This window comes from Lagenorhynchus albirostris, chromosome 12 (assembly GCF_949774975.1).
Source record: "Lagenorhynchus albirostris chromosome 12, mLagAlb1.1, whole genome shotgun sequence".
Classification (NCBI taxonomy): Eukaryota; Metazoa; Chordata; class Mammalia; order Artiodactyla; family Delphinidae; genus Lagenorhynchus; species Lagenorhynchus albirostris.
In genome coordinates, this window is record NC_083106.1 from 49,532,545 (window position 1) to 49,559,168 (window position 26,624).

A 26,624-nucleotide genomic window follows, 5' to 3' on the forward strand; every position below is an offset into this window, starting at 1 on the left:
TAAGTGGCCCATAATCCAATTATACAGAAACTCCTATTAACATGTTTTTTTAAAAAGTAGTATACCCACAGGTAACAAAACTTAAACAGCACAGAGAAGCACAAAATAAAAAGTAATAACTTTTCTACTCCTAGACCGTTGACTCCCAACCACATCTACTGCTTTCCCCTCTCTGAGGGTAACCACCAACAGCAGATTCTTAAGAATAGAAAGAAAGGGCTTCCCTGGTGGCGCAGTGGTTGGGGGTCCACCTGCGCATGCAGGGGACACGGGCTCGTGCCCCGGTCCGGGAAGATCCCGCGTACCGCGGAGCGCCGGGGCCCGTGAGCCATGGCCGCTGAGCCTGTGCATCCGGGGCCTGTGCTCCGCGACGGGAGAGGCCACGGCAGTGAGAGGCCCGCATACCGAAAAAAAAAAAAAAAAAGAATAGAAAGAAAAACAATTATTCATATACCTAAGTACTTTTCTTTTGGTGACTTTCCTGTCATATACATCAATCAACAGGAAAGATTTATCAGATTCTAGAAGCTTGGCAATCTGTTCGATTATAGCATTACTGGTTCATTCTTTACCATTGCATCCCTGTTGCTATTGCTACTCTCTTGGATTTAGCAATGATGACTAATTCTTTGCTGAGGCATTTCCCCCTCCATTTCTATGGATCTGAGGACTGAATCTGCATGGTTCTACTAAGGAATATGATGTAATGGACTGAGTTGTAAGACCTGGGTTCTTTCCTGTTTCTGACACTTACATAGCATGTAATCTTAGTTGTTACTTCCTTTCTCTTAGCTTTGGAAAATATAAAGTATTATGTAAATATACAGTGGTAGAAGTAGAAGTGATAAACTCTTTATCATTCTTTTCTCGGAGTTTCAGTTTCCTTATAACTTAGCCTTTATATATATATTAATCTCTGACATAAATTCTTCCCTTCCCTCCCTGTAATAATTCAACTTCCTGTACTTCTGTTTCCCAAATTTTTCTGACATGTCAGGTTTTCATTCCTCCTAACTAGCAATGTAATTCCTCTCTCTCTCTCCACACACACACACACACACACACACACACACACACACACACACACCACATTCTTGACATTAAACTATTTCTGAAGTTCTTACCGCTTTACATTTCTAGAAATTTTACCTTTACAGGGACTTTTGTTTATATAATGCATTTCCATTCTCCCAGATGAGCAAAGGTACTTGTAACCTGTACTGTTTGATAAGGCAGTATAGCATAGTGGCTAAGAGGTGGGCCCTGCAGCAAGACTCCTTGGGGGTGAATCCTGTGTGATCTAAGGCAAGTTTCTTAAACTTTCCATGGTTTTCCCCTACCTATAAAATGGGAATAATAAGTCTATATACGTATTTCAGAGAATTATATGTGATGAATCAATACAAAGTTCTTAGAATAGAGCTTGACTCATAGTTAGCACTCGGCAAATCTTACTGATATCTAAAAATCTTTATACGTTGAATATCACGTCCAAAATTTTGTTAGTATAATCATTGATGTCCATAATGATACTGAGAAACAACAAAATCCAAAAGTCCCTTTTGAACTATCAAAACCTAAACTATATCCAGTACTGTTCTAATATCATGCCATACTATGAAGTTTCCAAACAGTAGTCTATAAATGGTATATAAGATGACTTTTCACAAAGTAGAATGCTCCATTCCCTACAATATTTAACTTACTTATAGTAACTTTACACTGCCGCTGTACAAACCCAATTTTTATACCTAAAGCCTTCTTTACACACAGCCCTCCTCAAGCGACAATATTACGTTGGGGGTTGCCCTAATATATTTGCTTTTTATCTACTCAAGATGATAATTTATTTCTTATCAAGTACTGACCACCATTTCTCTGAATTTTAAAAGTTAACATCCACTCAGATGTCCCAGAGGCACCTCAAACTCATATCTGAAACTTAATATATCATCATTTCCCTAAAAACTTTTTCTTCTTAAATTTTTTTTTTTTTTTTTTTTGCGGTACACGGGCCTCTCACTGTTGTGGCCTCTCCCGTTGCGGAGCACAGGCTCCAGATGCCCAGACTCGGCGGCCACTGTGCACGGGCCCAGCCGCTCCGCGGCATGTGGGATGTTCCCGGACCGGGGCACGAACCCGTTTCCCCTGCATCGGCAGGCGGACTCTCAACCACTGCGCCACCGGGGAAGCCCTTCTTCTTAGATTTTTAATCTCACTTAATAGTATCATCCCCCTACTTCTCAACCCTCAAGTTCTGAGGATTTCAACACCTAAAACACTTCTTGAATCACCTATACTGTCTCATCCTTACCACCACTAACTAGGTGCCCTAGCCTAGGCCCTCATCATTTTTTGCCTCGACTACTACAATGGCCTTCTAAAATGATTTCCCTGACACTAATCGTGTCCCACTAAAACTATACTCTTCTCTGCCTCTAGAGTGATCTACCTAAAATTACAATCCAGCCATGTCACTTCAATGCTTAAAACTCTTCAGTGACTCCTCACTGCCTTCAGGATAAAGATCAAGCATGTTCTCAGGGCCTCGATGACCCGTTCTCTATCAATCTAATTCTTTTCTCCTGCCTGCCTATACTGAGTGAACACATTTCTAGTGTTCATATTGTATTCTCTTCCTACAGTATTCTTACCCATTATGCAACACACAGTTTATCAGTTAATCTGTCCATGAAGCTTCCCCTTTGCATACCTATATACTTAATATATTATATTGAAATAATCTGTTCATGTCCTCCCCATTAAACTGAAAGCCTTGAGGACAGGGATCAAGTCTCAGTCACCTTTATAACTTTAGCACCTAATTCAATACTTAATAAATGTTTGCTAAACTGAAATGAATTAAAGGCCTAAAAGCCATGCAGAGTTCTAAGATAAATCCTAGTGACAAGTCATCTCAATGTGAAGTAAAAGGACGATGCCTATGCCATTCAGACAAAAGAGGGCTCTAGTCACTAACAGTAGTGCCTGAGTTATTCTTTCAAAAAGCAACACACCCATGTTTGTCTCCTTAGAATCCAGAGCTCCAAATTTATAATTCCAATTCTTATTCCTATTAGCAAGCTGCAGTATCTTAATCACACCAACTTTTGACATGTATGTCTGAAGTGAACAACTGTTCTAAAGGGCTGAAGTAATCTGTTGATGGACAGAGTTGTTGACAGGCTGATCTGTAAAGAGACACCATTAAGCCCTTACTTTTTTCCAAACCGGACTTGTTGGCACAGCTGTTAAGGTCTTAACATGAGAAATAGCATATGTTATTGAATAGCACAGAGGGAAAAAGGACAAACCAGATATTCCTGCCTAGCTGAGGCAGAAGCTTAGTTAAGATAATTAAAATACATTTTACTTAAAATGCACCTATGAAAATTTGTATGACCTTCCTCTTATAGCTTCCAATTCTTCATTACTTTCCAATGTTCATCCTTTACTTCTAGCTAGCTGTGCCAAATGCTGAAAGTGTTGAGGGCCTCCCAATGTACCACTAGCAGCCAAACTACAAGAGGCATAGAGAAGACCCTATTATGATGGCTAAACATGAGATATCTTTATTGTTCCTAAGAACTTCTCTTGCATCCAAATAGAGACTACACCTGTGACTGTGTCAGCATAACTCACTTCATTTAAGATTGAGATGACTTTTCAGTAATGTTAGGAATTTGCATAATTTTCAGTTTTCATCCCACTTCAATTCCAACACTATTTGCTGAGTGCCTAACATGTGCCAGACTTTGTGCTAGACATGGAGGGAGAAAGAGGAAGAGGGCATAGTCTGAGGAGAAATAAATGCAATGCCTAACCAATGTGGGCCTTTGAACTTGCTCTAAACTACTACTAATCTGGTATCCCACAAAAATTGGGGTTGACCCTCCAATGCTGCTTTCATCATGGTAACCAGGCAAGTTTGCCAGTCCAGCTCAGATGAGCCTTAGCTAAGACAGACTCAGCCTCCTTTCGACCTCGAACTAAAAACTTCCTATTGCCACAGACTACATTCCATTGAAAGGTATACAAGGGTTGTAGCACAGCAAAACCAAAAGGCACGGCCAAAGGCATTTGCACTGATAAGTTCAATCATTAATAATATTATTCTTATGTATATGAATACTGCTAACAACTTCTTATACTTACATTATATATAAATCCATAATATTTTACTGTGCTAGCTGAGAGATTAGGGTGAGAGTATTTGGAAAGAGGTTTGACAAAAAACTGAAAACAATATATATACTGTTTTTCTCCCCGATTACAAAAGTAATACACGCTCATTCTACAAAATTTGGGAATGACAGAAGAAAATAACAATCACTATAAACTCTAGCAATCTAAGATTGTTAAGGTATTATTAATACTTTGGTATCTATTAAGTCAATCTTTTATTATTTTAACCAAAGTTAGGATTGTATCATACAATGTTTATGTAAATTGCCTTTCTACTTAACAATATACGATAAACATTTTCTTGTATCATTAAATATTCTTTTAAAGTATAGGGTTCTTTTAGTGGCAGTAGATAAATATTTATGTAAATTACCGATTTTTTTTATTAGGATACAAGTTAAAGTTTTATTAGGATACAACTTAAGTTAAAGACAGTTTTGATGCTTCTGATACATACTGTCAAATTGCCTGGAACAATTTTATTTTTTAACATTTTTTTGGAGTATAATTGCTTTACAATGGTGTGTTAGTTTCTGCTTTATAACAAAGTGAATCAGTTATACATATACATATATCCCCATATCTCCTCCCTCTTTCGTCTCCCTCCCACTCTCCCTATCCCACCCCTTCTAGCTGGTCACAAAGCACCGAGTTGATCTCCTGGAGCTTTTTTTTTTTTTTAATGCAGTACGCAGGCCTCTTACTGTTGTGGCCTCTCCCGTTGTGGAGCACAGGCTCCAGACACGCAGGCTCTGTGGCCATGGCTCATGGGCCCAGCCGCTCGTGGGATCTTCCTGGACGGGGGCACGAACCTGTGTCCCCTGCATCGGCAGGCGGACTCTCAACCACTGCACCACCAGGGAAGCCCTCCTGGAGCTATTTTAAATTAAGACATTACTGGAGCTTTGCTTAGACTAAGACGAAGTCCTAAAGTTCACAATTCTCACCATGTCTTGAGACTATTTCTCCAATCTATAATATTTTTAACTTTTACAAAGCCATCAACTGTCATTAATTTAGCATTAGCTTTAACATATTTGTTAATTATAGCTTGTGTGATTTAATTAAATTGCTTTAAGAAACTTAGTTTTATTTTAGCAAGGTCTGGACACATCTGCCTTCCTCTGTAGTTCCTTAAGAGCAGAGACCATATCTTATTCATTACTCTGTTATCCACTGGCCTTATTAAATGATAGTCATTCAATAAGCATTTGTTGCACTTGATTCAATTAATGTAGAAATACATAAAATGAAACACATCTAAGGCTAATAGTTAACAAACATTTATTAGTATATGTAATGCATACATTCTACTTCTCTGAAATCCGGATTCAACTTTAAATTATATTTGGCAACATTTTTTCTTTCATTGTGGCACATAAAGTAATGCTGTGCCTTACAATCTCTGGTATCTTAAATTCAATGAATAAACTCTTCATAAAACCATACACTGAGAACATTTTTCTCATGCTACTAAATAAGTAAATGCAAAGTGCTGATCATGGATCTCTACAGCTGCACAAAGATGTGAGGGGCTATCCCCTATAGGGGTTCCTCTGCTCTATTAAATCAGTGTGTTAGGTCTTCGAGGCCAGAACTTCACCTTATTCATCTCTGTATTTCTAACATGTGCTCTCTAGGGGCTCAATAAAGATCAGCTAAATGAATAAAAACATTTGGCTTGGAGGAAGGGAATGATTGGGTGACAGGGGATGAGCCACACTGTAAAGGAAGGAAACAAATTATAAAGATAATGTGACAAGAAATAAAAAGAAGGAAATATACTTATTATTCTAAATATTTAAAGATTATAGATCTACAACTCACTATGGTTTATACAGTATTTATCAAAATGTGTCCTACAGAATACTAGTTTTATAGGATATTAATTGGAGTTACTCCATAAATTAAACAGATTTCCAGGCAAATAAAATTAAACTAATTTGGGGAAATTAGTAAAACAGCATTAACCAACTTCTTCACCAGCAAATTTTATCAGTATATTTAACATTCTACTATCATTTTGAATTTTTCAAAACAGAGATAGAGCGTGTATCTCCCAAACTTATTTGCAACAGAAAACATTTTTGGGGGTCCTCCTGAGAAATCAGCGTTCCACAGAACAGACTTCAGGTAATGTCTATATACAGAATCTTCAAAGCAGCTCTACACGGAAGACAGTTATCAAAATATCATGAGATAAGTAATTGATAACAAAATAACAACTGGTAACAGAAATAAAGAGAAAATTGTCTAAAGCATCCGTATTGCATACATAGAAATTCATATTTCCAGTGGAGGAGGATAAAGGAAGAGAAGTAAAGAGACTGTCCTATAAAACAAGGGTTAAAGATTGTAGTATTCATGCATTTAAGTTCACTTGATTTAGTAAATAACTACTCTGGTGTATCTGACTAAATGGTACCCCAAAATTGTAGTGTACCTTCAAAAGTACCTGACAGAATCATGATATAACCAAATTATTTGGTAGATACTATAATTTTTCTCATTAACACAACTCATGAAATAAGGAGGGTTCATAGAAGAGACAGTAAAATTGAGTAACAGAATTCAAACAACTGGCATAAAATTATTTTAGAGCAAGAAACAGAATTTGTCTCTTATTTGTTCTAAATGAATAAAGTCTAAAAAAAAGAACATATCACAAGAGAAGTTTCACAGCCATTATCTATCCTTTTTTGAACAGAAGAATATAAGGAAATACAATTAGGTTCAAACAAAATGAGAAAAGTGAGGAACATTAAATACCTGGGGTCAGAGACTCCTCCAAAGCACTGCTACTTACTGATGGGGCATTACTTTTGGATTTGCTGGTATGGTGGCAATAATACGGAGTTCTACCTAGTCCTGTGACCTCATCCTAATTAGTAGCTTAACTTCTCTACAACTTTCTCTCTATATAAAATAAAAGGGTTGACTTAAGTAATCTTGAAGTTTTCATCTATTTCTAAAATTCTAATAAAAGGGAAGCAAATTTACAAACATGTTGAAATGTTACTTAAGCTTTTGCCATAAATCTTGAGTTTAGAAACACTGGGATAATGTCAAATAAAAATTTGTAAGTCCTTAAATTTACTATAGAGTTTTAGTAATCAAAGCAGTGGCGTAAGGAGAGACAAACAGACTGATGAACAGAAAAGAGTCCAGAAACTGACTCTGGTACATATAGGAATTTGGTATTATGAAAAAGAGGGCATTTTCATGGGGAAAGGATTAACCAGTCACAATTTGTGCTGAGGTAACATACTACCCATATTGTAAAAAATAAACATATATCTCCACTCCATGCCAAAGACAAAAATAAATTCTAGCTGGACTGAACACCTACATGTAAACAACAAACCAGAACTCTTTTAGAAGAAAATATAGAATATGTTTCAGACTTTGGGTAAGAAAGATGTTGTAACAAACAAGACAATTTACAACAAGGAGAAGGAAAAGGGATTAAAAACTGTACTAAAATGAAAATTTCTATGCAACAAAAGACACAATTGACAAAGTTTTTTTAAAAAGCAACATATATAACAGATAAAAGATTAGTATCTGAATTACAGAAACAACTCCTATTCTACAAATCATTAAGAAAAAAACCAAACAGCTCAATTAACAAAGGGACAAAAGATATTAACAGTGGTTAACAGATGAGAAAATATGAATAGCTAAAAACCAAAAAGGTACTCAACTTCAGGAAATACAATGTAATCAGGAAAACACAAGTTAAAACAACAATGAAAAATTATTTCATACCCATTAGGTTGGCATAAAAACCTGTCAATATATAACAAGGATGTGGGGAGATGAAAATTTTCACACACTGCTGGTGGGAGGGTAAACTGATGTAAAATTCTGGAAGACAATTTGAAAGTTCTGATGCTGTATATACTCTATAACTCAGCAATTCCACTTCTTAGTACTTATGAATGAACCCTAGAGAAAATGGCATATGTTAATTTGGAGATATGTATAGTGATGTTCATTGTAGCCTTGCTTGCAATAGAAAAAAATGAAAAAATAATCTAAATATATATTAACAGGGAAATGAGTAAATTGTCATATTCATACAATGAAACACCATAGAGCAGCTAAAATTCAAAAACTAAATCTACACTTAGCTACATAGATAAGCTTTGAAAAATATATTATTGAGTGAAAAAAGCAAGTTATACAATGACATATCATAAGATGTCTGTTTTGTAAAATTTTTTTAAACACAAAGACAATATATTACATTGCCAAGGGCACTTCCACCACACGCGTAATTTTTCCTTCCATTATAAAAGAATTAAATTAGACATTCTCTAACACCATATACAAAAATAAACTCAAAATGGTTTAAAGACCTAAATGTAAGACCAGAAACCATAAAACTGCTAGAGGAACACAGAGGCAGAACACTCTTTGACATAAAATGCAGCAATATTTTTTTTTCTGATCTGTCTCCTAAAGCAAAGGAAATAAAAGCAAAAAATAAACATTGGGACCTAATTAAACTTAAAAGCTTCTGCACAGCAAAGGAAACCACTGACAAAACAAAAACACAACCTACTGAAAGGGAGAAAATATTTGCAAATGATATGACCAATAAGGGGTTAACATCCAACATATATAAATAGCTCATACAGCTCAACATCAAACAAACAACCCCATTAAAAAATGGGCAGAAGAAATGAACAGACATTTTTCCCAAGAGGAAGATGCTCGGCATCACTAATCATCAGGGAAATGCAAATCAAAACCACAATAAGATATCACCTCACACCTGTCAGAATGGCTATCATCAAAAAGAACACAAAAAACAAGTGTTGGTGAGGATGTGGAGAAAAGGGAACCCTTGTACACTGTTCATTGGAATGTAAATTGGTGTAACCACTATGGAAAATGGTATGGACGTGTATCAAAAAACTAAAAACAGAACTACCATATGACCCAGCAATGCCACTCCTGGGTACATATCTGAAAACGAAAACAAAAACACTAATCCAAAAAGATACATGTACCCCAAGAGAAAAACAAATACTGTATGATATCACTTATATGTGAAATCTAAAAAATACAACAAACTAGTGAATATAAGAAAAAAGAAACAGACTCACAAATATAGAGAACAAACTAGTGGTCACCAGTGGGGAGAGGGAAGGGGGAGGGACAATATAGGGATAGAAGATTAAGAGGTACAAGCTATTATGTATAAAATAAGCTAGAAGGGGACTTCCCTGGTGGTGGAGTGGTTAAGAATCCACCTGCCAATGCAGGGGACATGGGTTCGAGCCCTGGTCTGGGAAGATCCCACATGCCGCGGAGCAACTAAGCCCATGCGCCACAACTACTGAGCCTGCACTCCAGAGCCTGTAAGCCACAACTACTGAGCCCACGTGCCACAACTACTGAAGCCCGCATGCCTAGAGTCCATGCTCTGCTACAAGAGAAGCCACCACAATAAGAAGCCCGCACACCACAACGAAGAGTAGCCCCTGCTTGCTGCAACTAGAGAAAGCCCATGCACAGCAACGAAGACCCAACGCAGCCAAAAAAAAAAAAAAAAGCTAGAAGGATATATTGTACAACATGGGGAATATAGCCAATATTTATAATAGTTATAAATGGAATATAACCTTTAAAAATTGTGAATCATTATATTGTACACCTGTAACTTATATAACATTGTATATCAACTATACTTCAATAAAAAGATTAGATTTTATAATTAAATGAATGAAGCAAGCAAATGAAGCAAAATATTAACAATTTATCCATTCCAAGAGGTAGGTAAAAGGGTTTTATTATATTTTTCTTATTTTTCTTTTTGTTTGAAATATTTAAAGTTTTAAATGACACAATGACACAAAATTTTAATACCTTACCTCTATATATGTATATATTCACATAAAATATGTGGATAAGGAAAATAAGAGTAGGAAAAAAAAGAATGAAGCCAGCAGTGAGATTGGTCTATAAAATTTGTCATAAATTGTGTGTGTGTATATATATATGTGTGTGTATATGTATATATATATACACACACACACATATATATGTACATGTCATAAATTGTGTATATACATACATATACACACACACACACATACATATAGTGAGTCGGCTCACAAATATTTAAATAAGGGCAAAATGAATATAGTTTTTTTTTTTTTTTTTGCGGTACGCTGGCCTCTCACTGCTGTGGCCTCCCCCGCTGCGAAGCACAGGCTCCGGACGCGCAGGCTCAGCGGCCATGGCTCACGGGCCCTGCCACTCCGCGGCATGTGGGATCTTCCCGGACCGGGGCACGAACCCGTGTCCCCTGCATCTGCAGGCGGACTCTCAACCACTGCGCCACCAGGGAAGCCCTAGATTTTTTTAAAAAACAATAAATTGTTTAATCTATTAAAGTATGCCAGAAATACTGGAGATTTAGACATTCAAAGCATATTATAGTAAATCTGGTAACATCAAAGACAGAGGAACTGGAGAAAATATTAAAAGGGTAAATCTGATTTAAGTGGTTCATTCATTTATTCTTGAGAGATAGAAGCAAAATAACACAAAAAAAAGAAAAAGAATTCTTTTCTGAGAATAGTATGTATGACAGTGTTTCAGAAAGTAGGTGTTTTAAGGCTTAAAAGAACATAATTCAAATCAATTTTGTTACAGACACCTTAAAAATAAAATCTAAAGATTCAACGTTTAAAAGCCTTTATGATTCATCTGGGCAACACATAAACACCAAGGTACACATATAATAAACAATTGGTTGATAAACTGTTTCCCAACAAGCCAAAGTAAGAAAAACCAAGTATTTCAAGGCAAACCTATTCACATTACTAAATGGCAGATAATTAGGAAAATTTCCTTTAAAAACAAAATTGAAGTCAGTCAAAATATAGGGAGATATTTAAGGTTCAGATGGCTTCATTGTTTCACAGTATAAAAGAGTGAAACTATTGGAGAGAAACCACAGGTGGATTTTTGCAAGCCTGTATGACTAGGCAAAGTAGCAAAGAAATAGCAATGTGAACAAATAACAGGGTGTATTAATTGAAGTAAAATATTCCTAATTGTAGGAAGTCTCCCCAAACAATTTGCACATACAGCACTCAGCCAACTGCACATGTTAACAATAGATAACAGTAGAGCGGCACTAAAATGGAGCTGTTAGTCCAGTCTCCTGATGTGTTTCAGATAAAGCTCTCCCTGGCCCCATCTTTGGGCTGACTTCGAGCCTCTCGCTCACTGAACAGTTTTGAAGAACAAAACTTATATAGTTGTGAATATTCAGTATATTATTTGTTTTTTTAAAGTTTCTGTCACCTTTTAATATTATTGATCAAAGTAATTAATAATTTCAGATCCAGCAGAAACTTTCTTAACATATAAATGAATCTAGGCACAGATCTTATACCTTTCACCAAAAAGACCCTAACTCAAAACGGATCATAAACCTGTAACATAAAACACAAAACTATAAAACTTCTAGAAGATAACATAGAAGAAAATCTAGGTGACCTTGAGTCTGGCAATGACTTTTAGGATACCAAAAGCACAACCCATGAAAGAAAAACTGACAAGTTTGCCTCTATTAAAATTAAAAACTTCTGCTTTGCAAAAGACACTGGCAAGAAAATGAAAAGACAAGCCACAGACTGGGAGAAAGTATTTGCAAAAAACATATCTGATAAAGAACTTGTGTCCAAGATATACAAAGAACTCCTAAAACTCAACAATAAAAAAAAGAACCACTCAGTTTTACCGACCTGGAGAAGTTCTTCTAAATTCCATAATATCTATTTACTTTATTTGTGGCTAGAAAAATAAGGTAGACATTATAAAAATAAGAGCTCTGAATTAAGCAGTATAAAACTGTACCACATTAAATAAAATTTTATGTGATTGGTAATTATATTTTCTTGAAATATACATTCTTTACATTTTTTATATCATATAGATATGTTACAGATGAAATATGGTGTTTTTAAAAATTTCTATAACAAAGCTGGACATGGAGTCCTTGCTCAGAAATACAGTAATCTCTCATTTTGCTGTTTTATGAAAAATCATAATTGCCATATTTTTACTTATAGCAACTTTCCCCAATTAAGAAGCTTAAAATATAAAATATTATTAAAGCTAAGTTGTAAATTTGGGAAAAATGAAATATAATTCAAGGATCTCATTATAAAATCTTAGAGAATGCCAACAATAGTAGCATCATACAAAATAACACTTTTCAGTTCAACCACAAAGCACCTTATAAATATTTCATTAATATCAATCAAGTTGAAGGACAAGTACTATTTTACATAAAGATGATCATTTTGATGATACTGTTTCTTTCATTTTTATTTTTTATTACATCTTCATTGGAGTATAATTGCTTTACATTGTTGTGTTAGTTTCTGCTGTATAACAAAGTGAATCAGCTATATGTATACTTATATCCCCATATCCCTTTCCTCTTGCATCTCCCTCCCACCCCTCTAGGTGGTCACAAAGCACCGACCTGATCTCCCTGTGCTATGCGGCTGCTTCCCACTAGCTATCTATTTTACATTTGGTAGTGTATATATGTCCATGCCACTCTCTCACTTTGTCCCAGCTTACCCTTCCCCCTCCGCGTGTCCTCAAGTCCATTCTCTACGTGTGCATCTTTATTCCTGTCCTGCCCCCTAGATACTTCAGAACCATTTTGGTTTTTAGATTCTATATATATGTGTTAGCGTATGGTATTTGTTTTTCTCTTTCTGACTTATTTCACTTTGTATGACAGATTCTATCTAGGTCCATCCACCTCACTACAAATAATTCAATTTTGTTTCTTTTTATGGCTGAGTAATATTCCATTGTATATATGTGCCACATCTTCTTTATCCATTCATCTGTCGATGGACACTTAGGTTGCTTCCATGTCCTGGCTATTGTAAATAGAGCTGCAATGAACATTGTGGTACATGACTCTTTTGGAATTATGGTTTTCTCAGGGTATATGCCCAGTAGTGGGATTGCTGGGTCATATGGTAGTTCTATTTTCAGGTTTTTAAGGAACTGCCATACTGTTCTCCATAGTGGCTGTATCAATTTACATTCCCACCAACAGTGTAGAAGGGTTCCCTTTTCTCCATACCCTCTCCAGCATTTATTGTTTGTAGATCTTTTGATGATGCCCATTCTGATTGGTGTGAAGTGATGCCTCATTATCGTTTTGAGTTGCATTTCTCTAATGATTAGTGATGTTGAGCATCTTTTCATGTGTTTGTTGGCAAACTGTATATCTTCTTTGGAAAAATGTCTATTTAGGTCTTCTGCCCATTTTTGGATTGGGTTGTTTGTTTTTTTGATATTGAGCTGCATGAGCTGCTTGTATATTTTGGAGATTAAGCCTTTGTCAGCTGCTTCATTTGCAAGTATTTTCTCCCATTCTGAGGGTTGTCTTTTCGTCTTGTTTATAGTTTCCTTTGCTGTGCAAAAGCTTTTAAGTTTTATTAGCTCCCATTTGTTTATTCTTTTTTTAATTTCCATTTCTCTAGGAGGTGGGTCAAAAAGGATCTTGCTGTGATTTATGATACTGTTTCTTGAGTGCCAATTGCTAATCTAAAACTTTATATTATCTCATTAAATCTTCACAACAGCCCTGGGAAGGCAGGTACTATCCTCCCTTTACAGGTAAGAAAACTAAGGCTATTTCATCTCCCACATTCAAAGTTAGTGAGGTTAAATAACTGACCAAATTCACACTGCCAGTAAGAAGTAAAGTTGGGATTCATACCCAAGATACTGTGACTCCAAGGTCCATGCTCTTCTCACTATTTGAATCTACAGCTACATCTCACAAAGAACAGTTAGGGTTTCACGTACAGAAGGTGTTCATAAGCAGTACTGGTCATTGTTCACCTGAATGACTCATAAGTCCCTCAAAGAAGATGATTAACATGTGCAAACTTGGACTCAGTATCTTTCCATCCAAGACTGGTCTTCCTAATATATTCCATACTCTGATTAATGGAAGGAGTTACTCCTTACCATCTGGATAGTAGTCCCCCAGGCATTTCCTTTTTTTATCTCCATGATCCAAACAGTCACCAAATCCCATTGAGTCTACCTGCTAAACATCACCCTTCTCTCATCATCACTCACACAGTCCTTCAGCTACTATCCTATCTCTATCCCTCGCTGTTCAGCCAAACTTCTTCAAAGAACAGTCTACATTCCATGCAGGTTGTATGCTTAAGGGCAGTTCTTAATGGCAGCTTCTTAATTATGCTGCTGTATAATTAGTGCCAATCATAGAGCTTGTCCATATTAGGTTTTCAATAAATACTCGACAAATGAATGCAAATATCAGGCTTTCATTCCTCCATTCCCCTGTAAGTGCACTGAAAAAGGTCATTTTCTGATAGGAAAATGGCACTGCCTTCTTTAATAAATAAAATTCAGATCCTCTGAGGTTGACAATGGAAGAAGAATCTCTACATGCAGAAGAGGAACTTATGAGTTAAATCTACAAGCTCCAGTTCTTGTCCTTAATATTCACTTTCCCCTTGGAGATCTCATTATCGCTGTCCCTCCTCACTGGCCTCACTGGGAGAAGGGTGCTGCTCCCCTTATAATGCTAGAGCCTTGTCAGATCTATGATTATGACTCTTTCCCCTATATATCTTGATACAACAAAGATAAAGTTATGATATTTAAATAAGACTTTACCAAAGTCAAAATATAATAAAAGAGAAGAAAGCACAGACACCAAAAAAGTAACCAGGCAGTGAATCTTAAAAGTTAGGATTTTCTCTCTGGGGCTTTTAGGCCCTGTTCTATCATAGTTCCTGATCTACCCTCAACTGGTGAGCACTATTTTAGCACCCACCACCCAAGAATCCATGCTTACCATATCCCCTCCTTAAAGACTAAACCTAGGAAAGAGAACCCAGAAGGATCCAGAGTTACCTATCCCCACTTAAATCCTTTTATCCAAGTTGTAGTTTCCTGATCTGGAACCTACATTTTTGGTAGAAGTGAACAAGAGAAATGCCAGCCCTTTAGGAGAGACTCTCCTATCTTCAGGGAGCAGCATGGTTTTACCCTAGGCCAACCCAAGTCAATCAGTCTTTATCTCAATACAGCATAGTAATTCAATATTAATATGGGAATATACACCAGATGCATATATTATAGGGTAACAGAGACTACCTACTGTCAAACCATTCAGTAACTTTAGCCTTCTAGACATGTTGGTAGCATTCTCCATATTGACTAGTCATTTCTTCTTGAAATTTTCAACCCTGGTTGCCCATTTCCTGGTTATTCCCTTCCTTCTCTGGTCAGTTTCAAACTACCGTGGCTCTTATTCTGCATCCTCACCATAGCCAATTGTATTTGCTCCCATGGTTATAGTATAACACTAACATAATGGTTAAGAGTAAGCTTTGGATGAACTCTAGCATTTCTTTTTTTTTTTTAGCTATGTAAGGGCCAAATAATATAAGTGCAAAGCATTTAACAGACTGCCTGAACCGCAGTAAGCACACAGACATGGTAAGTTAAAAGCAAAATAAAACAAAATACTCTAATAGGCTGATAGTTATAATACATCTCTAGCTCAGACCTCATTGTTGAGCTTAACATCAATGTACACCCCTGTGATATGTGGGGCCTACAAAAACTTAGAAATAATATTACCTTCAGAAGGCTAAACTATAAATCAGTACATAATGGACCAGAGCAGATATATGCAAAGTTAGCTTATAGAGACAGAATGGCTCTAAGACCAGAGACTAGGCTACAATATAAATGTTTTAACATATTTAAAGACAGAATGTTTTCATCAAAAAGAACAGCTGTCAGGAATAGAAAAATTTAACTCAGATGGGCAGAAATTGGAGGCAATTTAAGCTCTACTGTAGAGGTTCTCAGAGCTTAATGCTATTAAGTGACCACAACATACATCTAATTTCCTTTGTTGTGATTCCAAGCTCCTAAGCAACCTGATTTCTCATATAATCTTCCTAAACAGAAAACCCCTTAGTCAGAGAATCAGTATGCTATCTACTTGACAAATATCTCAAAGTATATCAATAAACTGGCATCCTGATAAATTCATCAGTCAAGTGTGTGTGTGTGTGTGTGTGTGTGTGTGTATCTCACAAACTCTGGTGCATGTAGAAAGATTGTGTTTGTAAGTGCACAAGACTTAGAAGCCCTGTTTTTCTTACAGTCAATTAATCGATGAATTTCATAGTGAAAGCCTCTTGTCGGAGACCAGCCAGTCAGCTTTTTCCTTGACTAGAGGAAAGCACTATTGACTAGAGCACTATTCATTTAAAGCATAAATGAATGTAGAGGATAGTCGCGCATTTTTACGTAGAGTATAAAGTAGAGGATATCCTCTACTTTATACTCTACGTAAATATGCGCGACTATCTTATAACAGGATGAGACATGCAGGAACATGGTAAAGATATCAGCAAATCCAATTTCATGAGGGTGTGCACTACAACTCACTAGCAATAAAAGTTTTGCTCTCTTTTTTAAAAAAAAATTTATTCATTTATTTAGGCTGTGCCGAGTCTTAGTTGAAGCACACGAGATCTTCGTTGTGGCATGCGGGATCTTTAGTTGCAGCATGGGAGAATCTTTTAGTTGCGGCATGAGGACTCTTAGTTGTGGCATGCATGTGGGATCTAGTTCCCCAACAAGGGATCAAACCCGGGTCCCCCCCATTGGGAGCGCGGTCTTACCCACTGGACCACCAGGGAAGTCCCAGTTTTGTTCTCTTTTAAGACTAATTTTCTAAAATGTTTTCATTATAAAATATCCTCCTCCATCCATTAATTATCTTGTGTTTTTGTAAACAACAGGTAAATGTGCAACACCTTTGAAAATTCTGACATCACATTTTTCTTCCATTCATTCTTTCGTCAAGTATTTATTAAGTTCATTCTGTCAGACACTGTACTCGGAGCTGAAGATGTGCAAAAACTGGCACAGCCGCTGCTCTGGCCTGCTTAAGCTTTAGAAGCAGATACACTTAAGTCAAATTATCACACTGACAATCGTAAAACTACATTTGTAACTTATTAGCAAGTAAAGTATACGGCACAATAAGAGTATGCAATAGGGGCATTTAATCAGATCAGGGAAACTCTCAGAAAGTGATATTTCAGCTAAGATCTACAGGAACAGGAGTCAAAGACTAGGCTGGAACAGTCTGGATAAAGAAAACAGTACCATACTCACTGTCTCTAGCTCGTCTTCTATTCTCTCAAATAAAACACCCTTCTGGCTTTTCTACCCTTTACCGCACTGAAACTGCTCTCAAGATCCTCAGTGAGCTCCACGTAACTGTATGCAGTGATCAGCTATCCTCATCTCACTTGACCTAGAGCGGCATTTAACATAACTTAGCATTCCTTCCTCCTCAACCACTTTCACTTGCGTTCTAGGATGCCACACACTAGGTTTTTCTCTCGGTTCACTGGCAAATCCTGCATAGTTGCAGATAAATCCAAATCGACCCAAACTCCATGGAGTGCCTCTTTTTGTGATACCAGCTATTCTCGGTGTTTATCTACTATCAAAACACTACTGTGAAGCTTAAAATTATATCTATAGGCAGATCTTTACCCTCATCTCTGGACTCATTTATCAAACTGCCTGCTCCACACCTCTACTGTAATGTCTTAGAGGCATCTCAAACGTAACACGGCCAAACCAAACTCCTGATTTACCCTGCTACCCCAACACACAAATCTGGAGACTTTCCCATGACACTGAATGGTAATTCCCTCCTAGTTGCTCAAGCTAAAAACTTGTAATCATCTTTGACTCTTTTACTCTCACACCTTATATCCAATCTGTCAGCAAACCTGTTGGCTATACTTTCATAATATATTCAGACTCTGGCCTCTTCCCACTGCCTCCACTGCTATCACCCTGGCCCACTACCACTACCATCTTTTACCTGGACTATTACCTTACCTTTCTATTTAGTGTCTCTGCTTCTACGCTTGCTTCTCCATGGTCCATGATCAACACAATTTAAAAGAAGTAATCAATTTAAAAAGTCAGATCATGCAACCCATCTGCTCAAAACCTTGCAATGGCCTCCTATCTCAATCAAAAAAGTCAAAGTTCTTTCAATCACCTACATGACCTCCATCCTCTGTGACCTCATGTTTTTCTCCTCTCCTGCCACACTGTTATTTGTCAAATGTGAGGACCCGCAGGCCTTTGCACCGGCTGTTCTCTTCACAGAAACGTTCCTCCTCCAGGCATCTGCATGACTTACTCCTCCTCCTACTTCAGATCCCCTCAAATGACCCTTTTTGATTAGGTCTTCTCTGACCACCTTATTTAAAAGTGAACCTTGCCTCCCAAAACCTGGCACTCTCCATCCCCCTTCTGAGTTGGTTCTTATTTTTCTCCACTGCATTTGTCTTCATTTACTATATATGTCACATTTTTATTGTCTATCTCTCCTTAGTAGAATGTAAGATTATGAGAGTAGGGACTTTTGTACATTGTGCTCAGTAGTATAACCTCAATGTCCTGTTATATAGTAGGCACTCAACAGATACTTGTTGAGTGAACAAATGGATAAAAAGGAATATGAGAACCAGTGACTGAAGAAAGATCTGTATGGCTGAAGCACAGATAGGTGGAGACTGGTAGACTAAGTGAGGCTGGAAAGGTGGAAAGGGACCAAATGACATTAGGCTTTATAAAGAAATTTTCCCTTTAAGATTAAGGCAGGACATCACTAAATGGTTTTAAGAGAAATCTGAATTTTGAAACAGTTATTCTGGCTACTGTTTGGAGAACTAATGGAGAAAGGCCAGAGTGAATAATCACTATTGCAATGGTCTTGGCAAGAGATTATGGCAGTTTAGAAAAGACTGTGCTTATGTAGATGCATAGAAAAGGATGGATTTGAGGGATATTTGGGAGATAAAATTGATAAGTCTTAATAATAATTTGGATACAGAGGTATGAAGGACATTAAGAAAGACACGGGTTCGAGCCCTGGTCTGGGAAGATCCCACATGCCGCGGAGCAACTAAGCCCGTGCACCACAACTACTGAAGCCCGCGCGCCTAGAGCCCGTGCTCCACAATAAGAGAAGCCACTGCAATGAGAAGCCCGCGCACCGCGACAAAGAGTAGCCCCCGCTCGCTGAAACTAGAGAAAGCCCACACGCAGCGACGAAGACCCAACGCAGCCAAAAATAATAAATTTATTAAAAAAATAGTACTAATGCTTAGGTTTCAAATTTTCATCATAAGTGGATGGTAGTGTCTTAAAGTGAAGTAGGGAACACTGGAAAACAATCAGATTCACAGGTGATAACCATGCATTTGGTTTTAGGCATGTTAAGTTTGAGGTACTTTTGAGATATCCAAGAAATATCAAGAAGATGTATATAAGAAAGCTGAAAGGTGAAGCTGGATGGAGCTATACATTTAAGAGTCATAGGTGGTGGCAAAACCATGGCTATGAATGAGATCATATTCAATTACATAGCAAAAAGGAAACTCGGACTTAAGAAACTACCCTATGAGCTTCCCTGGTGGCGCAGTGGTTGAGAGTCCGCCTGCCAATCCAGGAGACGCGGGTTCGTGCCCCGGTCCGGGAAGATCCCATATGCCGTGGAGCGGCTGGGCCCATGAGCCATGGCCGCTGAGCCTGCGCGTCCGGAGCCTGTGCTCCGCAACGGGAGAGGCCACAACAGTGAGAGGCTCGCGTACCGCAAGAAAAAAAAAAAAAAAAGGAAACTACCCTACCCTTTGTGGGCTGGACAAAGGAGGATGAGCCCCTCAAAAAGAAAAAAAAAAGGAATGGCTTTTTTGGTTTTTGAAATCATACTCATAAGAAGTTCTCATTTTTTAAAATTCTGATTTTAAACCAGTAACATTAGAATGTCAAAGGCTTTCCAAATTAAACCAATTCATCAGAACTATAAATCTGTTCAAGGATAGATGACTTTGAGAAACTATCTGGAAAATTCACAGTACCTTTCTCTTTGCTGCTTCAAAGTACATCAATACACAAAAAGCTATCCCTCTCAAAATATGTATGATTTTGGCTTATTGCAGTTTTCTGAAATTATCTTCTCTCTCTCACTCAGGGCCTCACCATATGCTGTTCTTTTGGCCCTCTTTCCCTGAGATGAAGATTTCCCTGACTTCCCAAGACTGGGCTAAGTGATCTTTCTAGCCATCCCAATGATATAGTACTATATGTTTAATGTGTGTAATGTGTAGTATGTTTAACCATTAGTTTAACTAGATAACAGTCTTTTCCACTGTTGCATACTTAGTACCTAACAAGGCTAAGTTTTAAGAAACACATCTATTTTGCAACGTGAAGGATTAAAACCTAATTTGGTCTTCAGTCCATTGACAACACTTCAAACGTCGACTTTCCTCAAGAGGAATGACTTTTTAAAATCAAACAGTAATTTGTAAACAAATGATTGAATCTTTAAAAAATACTAAATTTTGGAGATTTTTATGTCTTTTTTCATATTGTATCCTTAAAGCCTGCAAAAATTCATATTTAGGAATACCGAGGATTCTTTCTCCTTTAGTCTCATACAAAAGGGATTTTACAACTCTCTTTGAAAGCCTGGCTTGCGGTGACATTTGACTGAGCAAATAAACCACAACCCTGTGCAATGGCAAACAGGTGCAATTGCATAGGGGTACTTAATCCATGCCGCGCGAGCCCACTTGAGAGAGCGGAAGTAGAGGCAGCAGCGCGGAGCACCCGGTTCCACAGCATCCTCCTTCCCTGGCCTTATGCTGCACCCTCCGACCCTCAGGATAGCAACCATTCCCAAATTCTCGCCTCAACGCGCCCTCGGGATTGGGCACCCGGACTAGTCCTTCCCACATAGATTACTAACATAAGTCCCTGGACTAAGGATACAGCCCTAGATGGCTTGGTTTCTAAAATCCCAGAGGAAATGAAGGAAAAATCCTGTCAAAGGAAAAGTGGCAACCAAGCCCACAATGCTCACCAAGCCGACGCTCTCAGTCGGTTCTCCGTCAACGCTAACCCTTGGCTCGCAGGCCGCCACAGGCTACGTCGCAGTGGCTCACGGGGGCGGTAGTTTCTGTCGCAAACAGAACGCGCCGAGGGCACCAAAACTATACTTCCCAGAAGTCAATGCGAGTACGCCCTGCCTTCTTAAACCTGGGTTTAGCGTAATAAAGAGACCGTTTCTATTTTTAGGCTGACCTTAAATTTAAATTCAAGAACTTCCAGGTGTACGTCTGTGCTACACTCTCTGCCGTGCTTATGTACTTCAGCTGTCCCTTATTTTCCTTTCCCCTTGTTCAGGCCAAAGAATCCAAACCTCAGAGCACATAAAACGCCCCCCGGCGCAGCTTAACTGCCTTTTAAGGCGCATGCGCGCTGCCCGCCGTCACGCAAGCGTAACGGCCGGCAGCGGTTGGCGGCCGCGCGCGGACTTGGGGTCTAGGAGGTAGCCTGTGGGAGGGCGGGGTTTTTTCCAATGGCTTTGCCTCCGCGGGTCGCGTCTGCTTGGGCGGGGAACAGGGCGCAGGGGCGGGGGCGGCTCCTCGTTCGTGCCGGGCGGAGAAAGGGGAGGGGCTGGGGGTGAGGACCCCATCTTCCCTCCCCGCTCCCGCCCTCTGGGCCGAGCTCCACCGATGGGGCTGGGCGAAGGGGCGGGCTCTGCGCCGCGGGCCCAGCCGCTCCACCAGCTTCGCTCCCCAGCCCCGCGCTCGGGGATTGCGGGGCCGCCCTGTGCCTGTCTGGCCTGGCGGGCGGTGGGCGAGGACGCAAGGATTGGAAAAGAAACGGCGTCTGCCCGGGGAGTCCGGAACCGGCAGGCCGGAGACGATTTCCCCCAACGCCGCCACCGAGACAGCGGCTGCACGAGGCTGCCGACCACCCGGGAGCGCCAGGGTCTCTGGCCGCCGGGGCCAGCAAGCCAGGGCTCGGCAAGCCTTCCCAGCCAGCGCCTGGCCGGGAGGGAGGAGCTGCGGAAGGCGGGGACTGGTGCCGGAGGAGGGGCGGAATGGGAACGCTCCCGAGAACACCGTGGCTGCACAGACAAAAAACACCGAATGGCTGGTGAGCGTTCAGCTGTTACCAGCCTTTTTGGGCAGAGTACGGGTTTGACAGCTCCACAACGTGAGGATATCCGCTGACGCCGAGAGACGGAGGAGAACACTTTCCCGACACTGCCTGTCCAGCAAAGCCAGCGCTGTAAGGTTTCAACTTTCCAACTTTTTTTCTCAGTCTCTGACCAGAAGACTGCCCCTCCGGGCAGAAGGAGAGGGCGAGCTCTATCTTGTAGATCGAAGACACTTCTGCCTCCAAATGTCACCCAGACGTATGTTTTCATGACGATTCGAGTTCTCTGATTTTATTCTTACATTTCTCGTTTTAAAAAATGCAAAGTGCTTTGGGGGACATGCTGAAAGGTAACTGAAGACAGCAAAGAAAAAACTCCAATTGTCATGGCTGAAGGAGAGAATGAAGTGAGATGGGATGGACTGTGCAGTAGAGATTCAACTACTAGAGAGACAGCACTGGAAAACATTAGGCAGATCATTGTGAGAAAAACCGAGTGTCTTCGTTTGGTGAAAGAGACACCTTATCGTCCAGCAGACGGCCTTTCAAATGCTGTTTCTTTGGATGGGTTGAATAAGCTTCTTGCTCATCTGCTTATGCTTTCTAAGAGGTGTCCCTTTAAAGATGTAAGAGAGAAAAGTGAGTTTATTCTGAAGAGCGTCCAGGTAAGAAATAACATTATAAGTACAACTGTTTATCTAGTAATGTGAAGTTTTACTTGCAGATATTCACTTTGTATTTGCTTCAAATAGATTGTTATAATTTGAACCACTCAACATCTTAAATTTAAACTGTTTTGTAAAACATTGAATTTGGGGTTAAAATTGGACAAGGTGAACTAAAGTAAAAGTAATTTTCAAATACAACTAAACAAGTATTGTCTTTCTAGAGAGTATTAGCAGAAATGCATCATTCCTCCATTGGGAGATTGGGATTGACATATATACACTAATATGTATAAAATAGATAACTAATAAAAACCTGCTGTATAAAAAAATTTTAAAAGAAATGCATTCCTCCTGGGCAAAATATGTGAAAATTACAGTTAATTACAAATAAATACTTACTTTTCCTTATATTCATTTTTATGTGTTGTTGGGAAGTGTAGCCAGTATGCTTTTCACATTGCTACAAACAGTGTTCTCTGTGGAAAGTTTCACGTTTAAAACCCTCTAAAATGATAAAGAAATATTTCCTAGTCAGCTTGTTCGAGATAACTGGTGAAACAATTTCCTCTTGTTCTTAAAAACAAAGCAAAAAACCCGAGAATCTGTTCCCTAAATGCAACCTTTTTTTCCTGAAAGAATTATATAAAATAATAAAAGCCCATGTTATAAAGGAGCTGACATCTGCAGATTGAAGAATTGGATTCAGGTTGAGTGAATGGTAGGCTGTTATGGTCAGTTACTTAACTAGCTTTCTCTGTGTTTGCCTAAGTTGTTTGATTCTTTTTTTTCACATATATACCTATTTAAGTTGTGAGTGCAAAGGATAAAGGATGTTATAGTTTTCTCCTGTTTGTACATATTCAATTTATCTTGTTTTATTAGAAGATTTATTAGAAGGTTTTTTTTTAAGGGAAAGATTTTTAGATATTAAGAATTGTCAGAAATGGTCTTTAAGCTTATCAGTCTAAATTACTCAATCCACATGTGTTCAAAGTCACAGTATGAGAAGTTTTTTAAATTTATAATTTACTTGGGTATATATGTAAGCTAAGATGAACAGTTTTTCTATTTTGGTTTGAATTCAGTTTAAAGCAACAGAAAAATAAGAATGTGTATAAAATGAAGACTCTAAGATCTCTGGATATTTCTTCTCACAAACGCTGTGGAAACAATAGTTACAATTTATATTTATCCAGAGTTACTAGAGAGGAATTATTCTAGTACTTGAAGTTTACCTCTTTGAGCATCAAAAGTTATTTCTCTATCTTTTAGTGTAGTGACTACAACAACCGTTTTTTTCATAATGGGGTCATCATTATGCACATCAAGTACATACTCTTGTACAGCTGAGGGTGGAATGTATATGTAGGCCTGTATGATACATTTTGTTTGAATTTGTGTGTTCAATTTTTATAGTCTTTCTGTTCCTTACCTTACTGTTGGTATACTTCACTTCAGTCTCTTCCTGAATCTTTTATTTTGCTACTTTTTTTTATATTAGAATGGGAAACCAGATAACCAGTTTTGTTAAGAGTTAGATTGAAAACAGAAGTAATGAGGTTCTGGGGAGTACAGGGTCAAAGGACTAACATAATGGTAAGTAAAGTGGTACTGGTGTCAGACCTGGGCTCAGGTTCTCCTCCTTTATTAATATACTGCATACCCTTGAACGAGTTAAGTTACTTGACCTCTCTTAAGCTTGGATTTCCACATCTATAAAATGGTAATAACAATACAGAGGTGTATTACTATAATAAATAATATAAATTATGATAACTGAGATGTAAAGTGCCCCATATGTAATGGATGCTGCTCTCCCTTTCATAAAAGAAATACATGGACTGTGTGATATGTATTTCAAGACTCATTCATCCTGCAAAAGGATTCAAGAATCTCTCCTGTAAAGATTTCCCATCAATTTATGCCTTCTTTCTCATCTCTGCATCTATTGCACATTATTCCAGCTACAATTCTAACAGGCACTTTACTTATATTTGGCTATAATCACATGTTTATGTGTCTGTCTCTCCCAGAGCCTGTGGGAGAGACAGAGCTCCTCTCCCGGAGCACAGGCTCCGGACGCGCAGGCTCAGCTGTAAGTTCTCAAGAGTGTTGACTGGGACCTGGAAGCTACTAAATAAATACTGTTTCTTAGTCTGAATAGATGAAGTTACTAGATTAGGGAGTTTTCATCCCTACATCATTCATTCATGCCTTCATTCAACAAATGTTAATTGAACCCCTGATGAATGCCATTCTAAGAACTGAGAATCAGTGGTAACAATTTTGACATTCTACTGAAGGGAGACAGACCATAAACAAATAAACAATATAATTTTAGATAGTAAAGGAAGACTTCCCTGAAGAGATGGCATTTAAGCAGAAATGAATAGATATTATCCAGGCAAAAATGAGATTTGTGAGAGGGACATTCCATGTATAGGGAATAGTGTGTGTGAAGGCCTCATGGTAAGAGAGAGCAGGTGAATTTAGGAGTGGAAAGTAATGCAGTGTGGTTGGAGCATACAGTGTGAGGAGAGTGTGAAAGTTTAAGTACATGCTCTGGAGTCAGACCTGAACTCTACAGCCTTAGGTAAGTTACATAATCTCTCCTTGACTCAGTTTTCTCACCTGCAGAATGAGGGTGATGCTAATAGTTCCTGCCTCACAATGAGAATAAAATGAAATAATGCTTATAAAGCATAGCACAGTGCCTAGCACATAAGAAACACCCATAAAGTTAGGAATTCTGTTTTTAGGCAGGAGCCAGAGAACAGAGGATCTTGTGGGCCATGTTAGGAGTTGTAGGCTTTATCCTAGCAACAATGGGAAGCCACTGAGGGGTGTTGAGCAAGATGGTGACATGATACATGGTGTATTAGAAGCATCACTTTGGAAGCAATTTGAAGAATGGATTTCGGGGGTCGAGAGTGAATGTACAACAGTTAGGAGGTTGTTCACTAGTCCAAAGCAAAAATGGTGGAGTAAGATGTAGTGGGCAAAGTGGAAAAAGGTGAATAGATTTGGGAGATAGCTAGGAGTTAGAACCTATGGGGTATAGTATTTAATTGGATATAGGAGATGAGGAAAATAAAATCAAGGATGGCTCTAAAGTTTCTAGCTTGAACTCCTTGGTGAATAATTAAGTCATTTCGGGAGACAAAAGAGTGGTAGAGGGTCACTTGAGGGGAATGGTGAGTTCTGTTTTGGACATGTTGAGATTAAGTTGCCTATGATAAATCTGATTAGAAATAGCTCTTAAAGGGATTTCTGCCCCTGCCACCACTTTTCTACTCCTGACATTGTTATCTCTCACTTTTCTCAACCACCTTTATATCCATCCTCCACGTAATTGCAGAGCTATTTATCTAAAATAAAAAGCTGACCATGTTTCTCTCCTCCCTAAAATCCTTTAGGATAGAATCTAAACTTAAGTATGTTACTTAATGTCCAGCATCATCTGGCGTCCACTTAACACTGCAGCCTCACAAGGGAAACAAAATAATGTAGTGCTCTGTAATGCCTTGTTATTCACTAGTAAGCAGCAAAAGCTGAACTGCATTTGCAATTCTTGCAGCTGTTCCTGAAGGGGCCCTTAATTGCTATAGGTCGGCTCAGAGGAGTATGGTCAGAAAGATATGGTAGGGTGGTGGTAGGATGGAT

At 38.5% G+C, this 26,624-nt stretch overlaps 2 protein-coding genes across 3 annotated transcripts in view; one reads left to right on the plus strand and one right to left on the minus strand.

Moving 5' to 3' along the window:
* CEP57L1 (centrosomal protein 57 like 1) overlaps positions 1 to 21,270 on the minus strand; it is a 60,887-nt gene extending 39,617 nt beyond the window's left edge. The window contains exon 1 of the mRNA XM_060167457.1: positions 21,209 to 21,270. The gene's annotated coding sequence lies outside the window, so the exon portion shown is untranslated. The remainder of the gene's footprint in view (positions 1 to 21,208) is intronic.
* A 1,007-nt stretch (positions 21,271 to 22,277) lies between these two features.
* Positions 22,278 to 26,624, plus strand: part of SESN1 (sestrin 1) — a 107,364-nt gene continuing 103,017 nt past the window's right edge. Inside the window, exon 1 of one of the 2 annotated variants that reach the window (XR_009543759.1) lies at positions 22,278 to 22,958. Coding sequence is in view for 1 of the 2 variants with exons in the window: in XM_060167400.1 (XP_060023383.1) it covers positions 22,680 to 22,958 (279 nt within the window). In the remaining variant the exon portion in view is untranslated. The remainder of the gene's footprint in view (positions 22,959 to 26,624) is intronic. The other variant, XM_060167400.1, reaches the window with a different exon arrangement.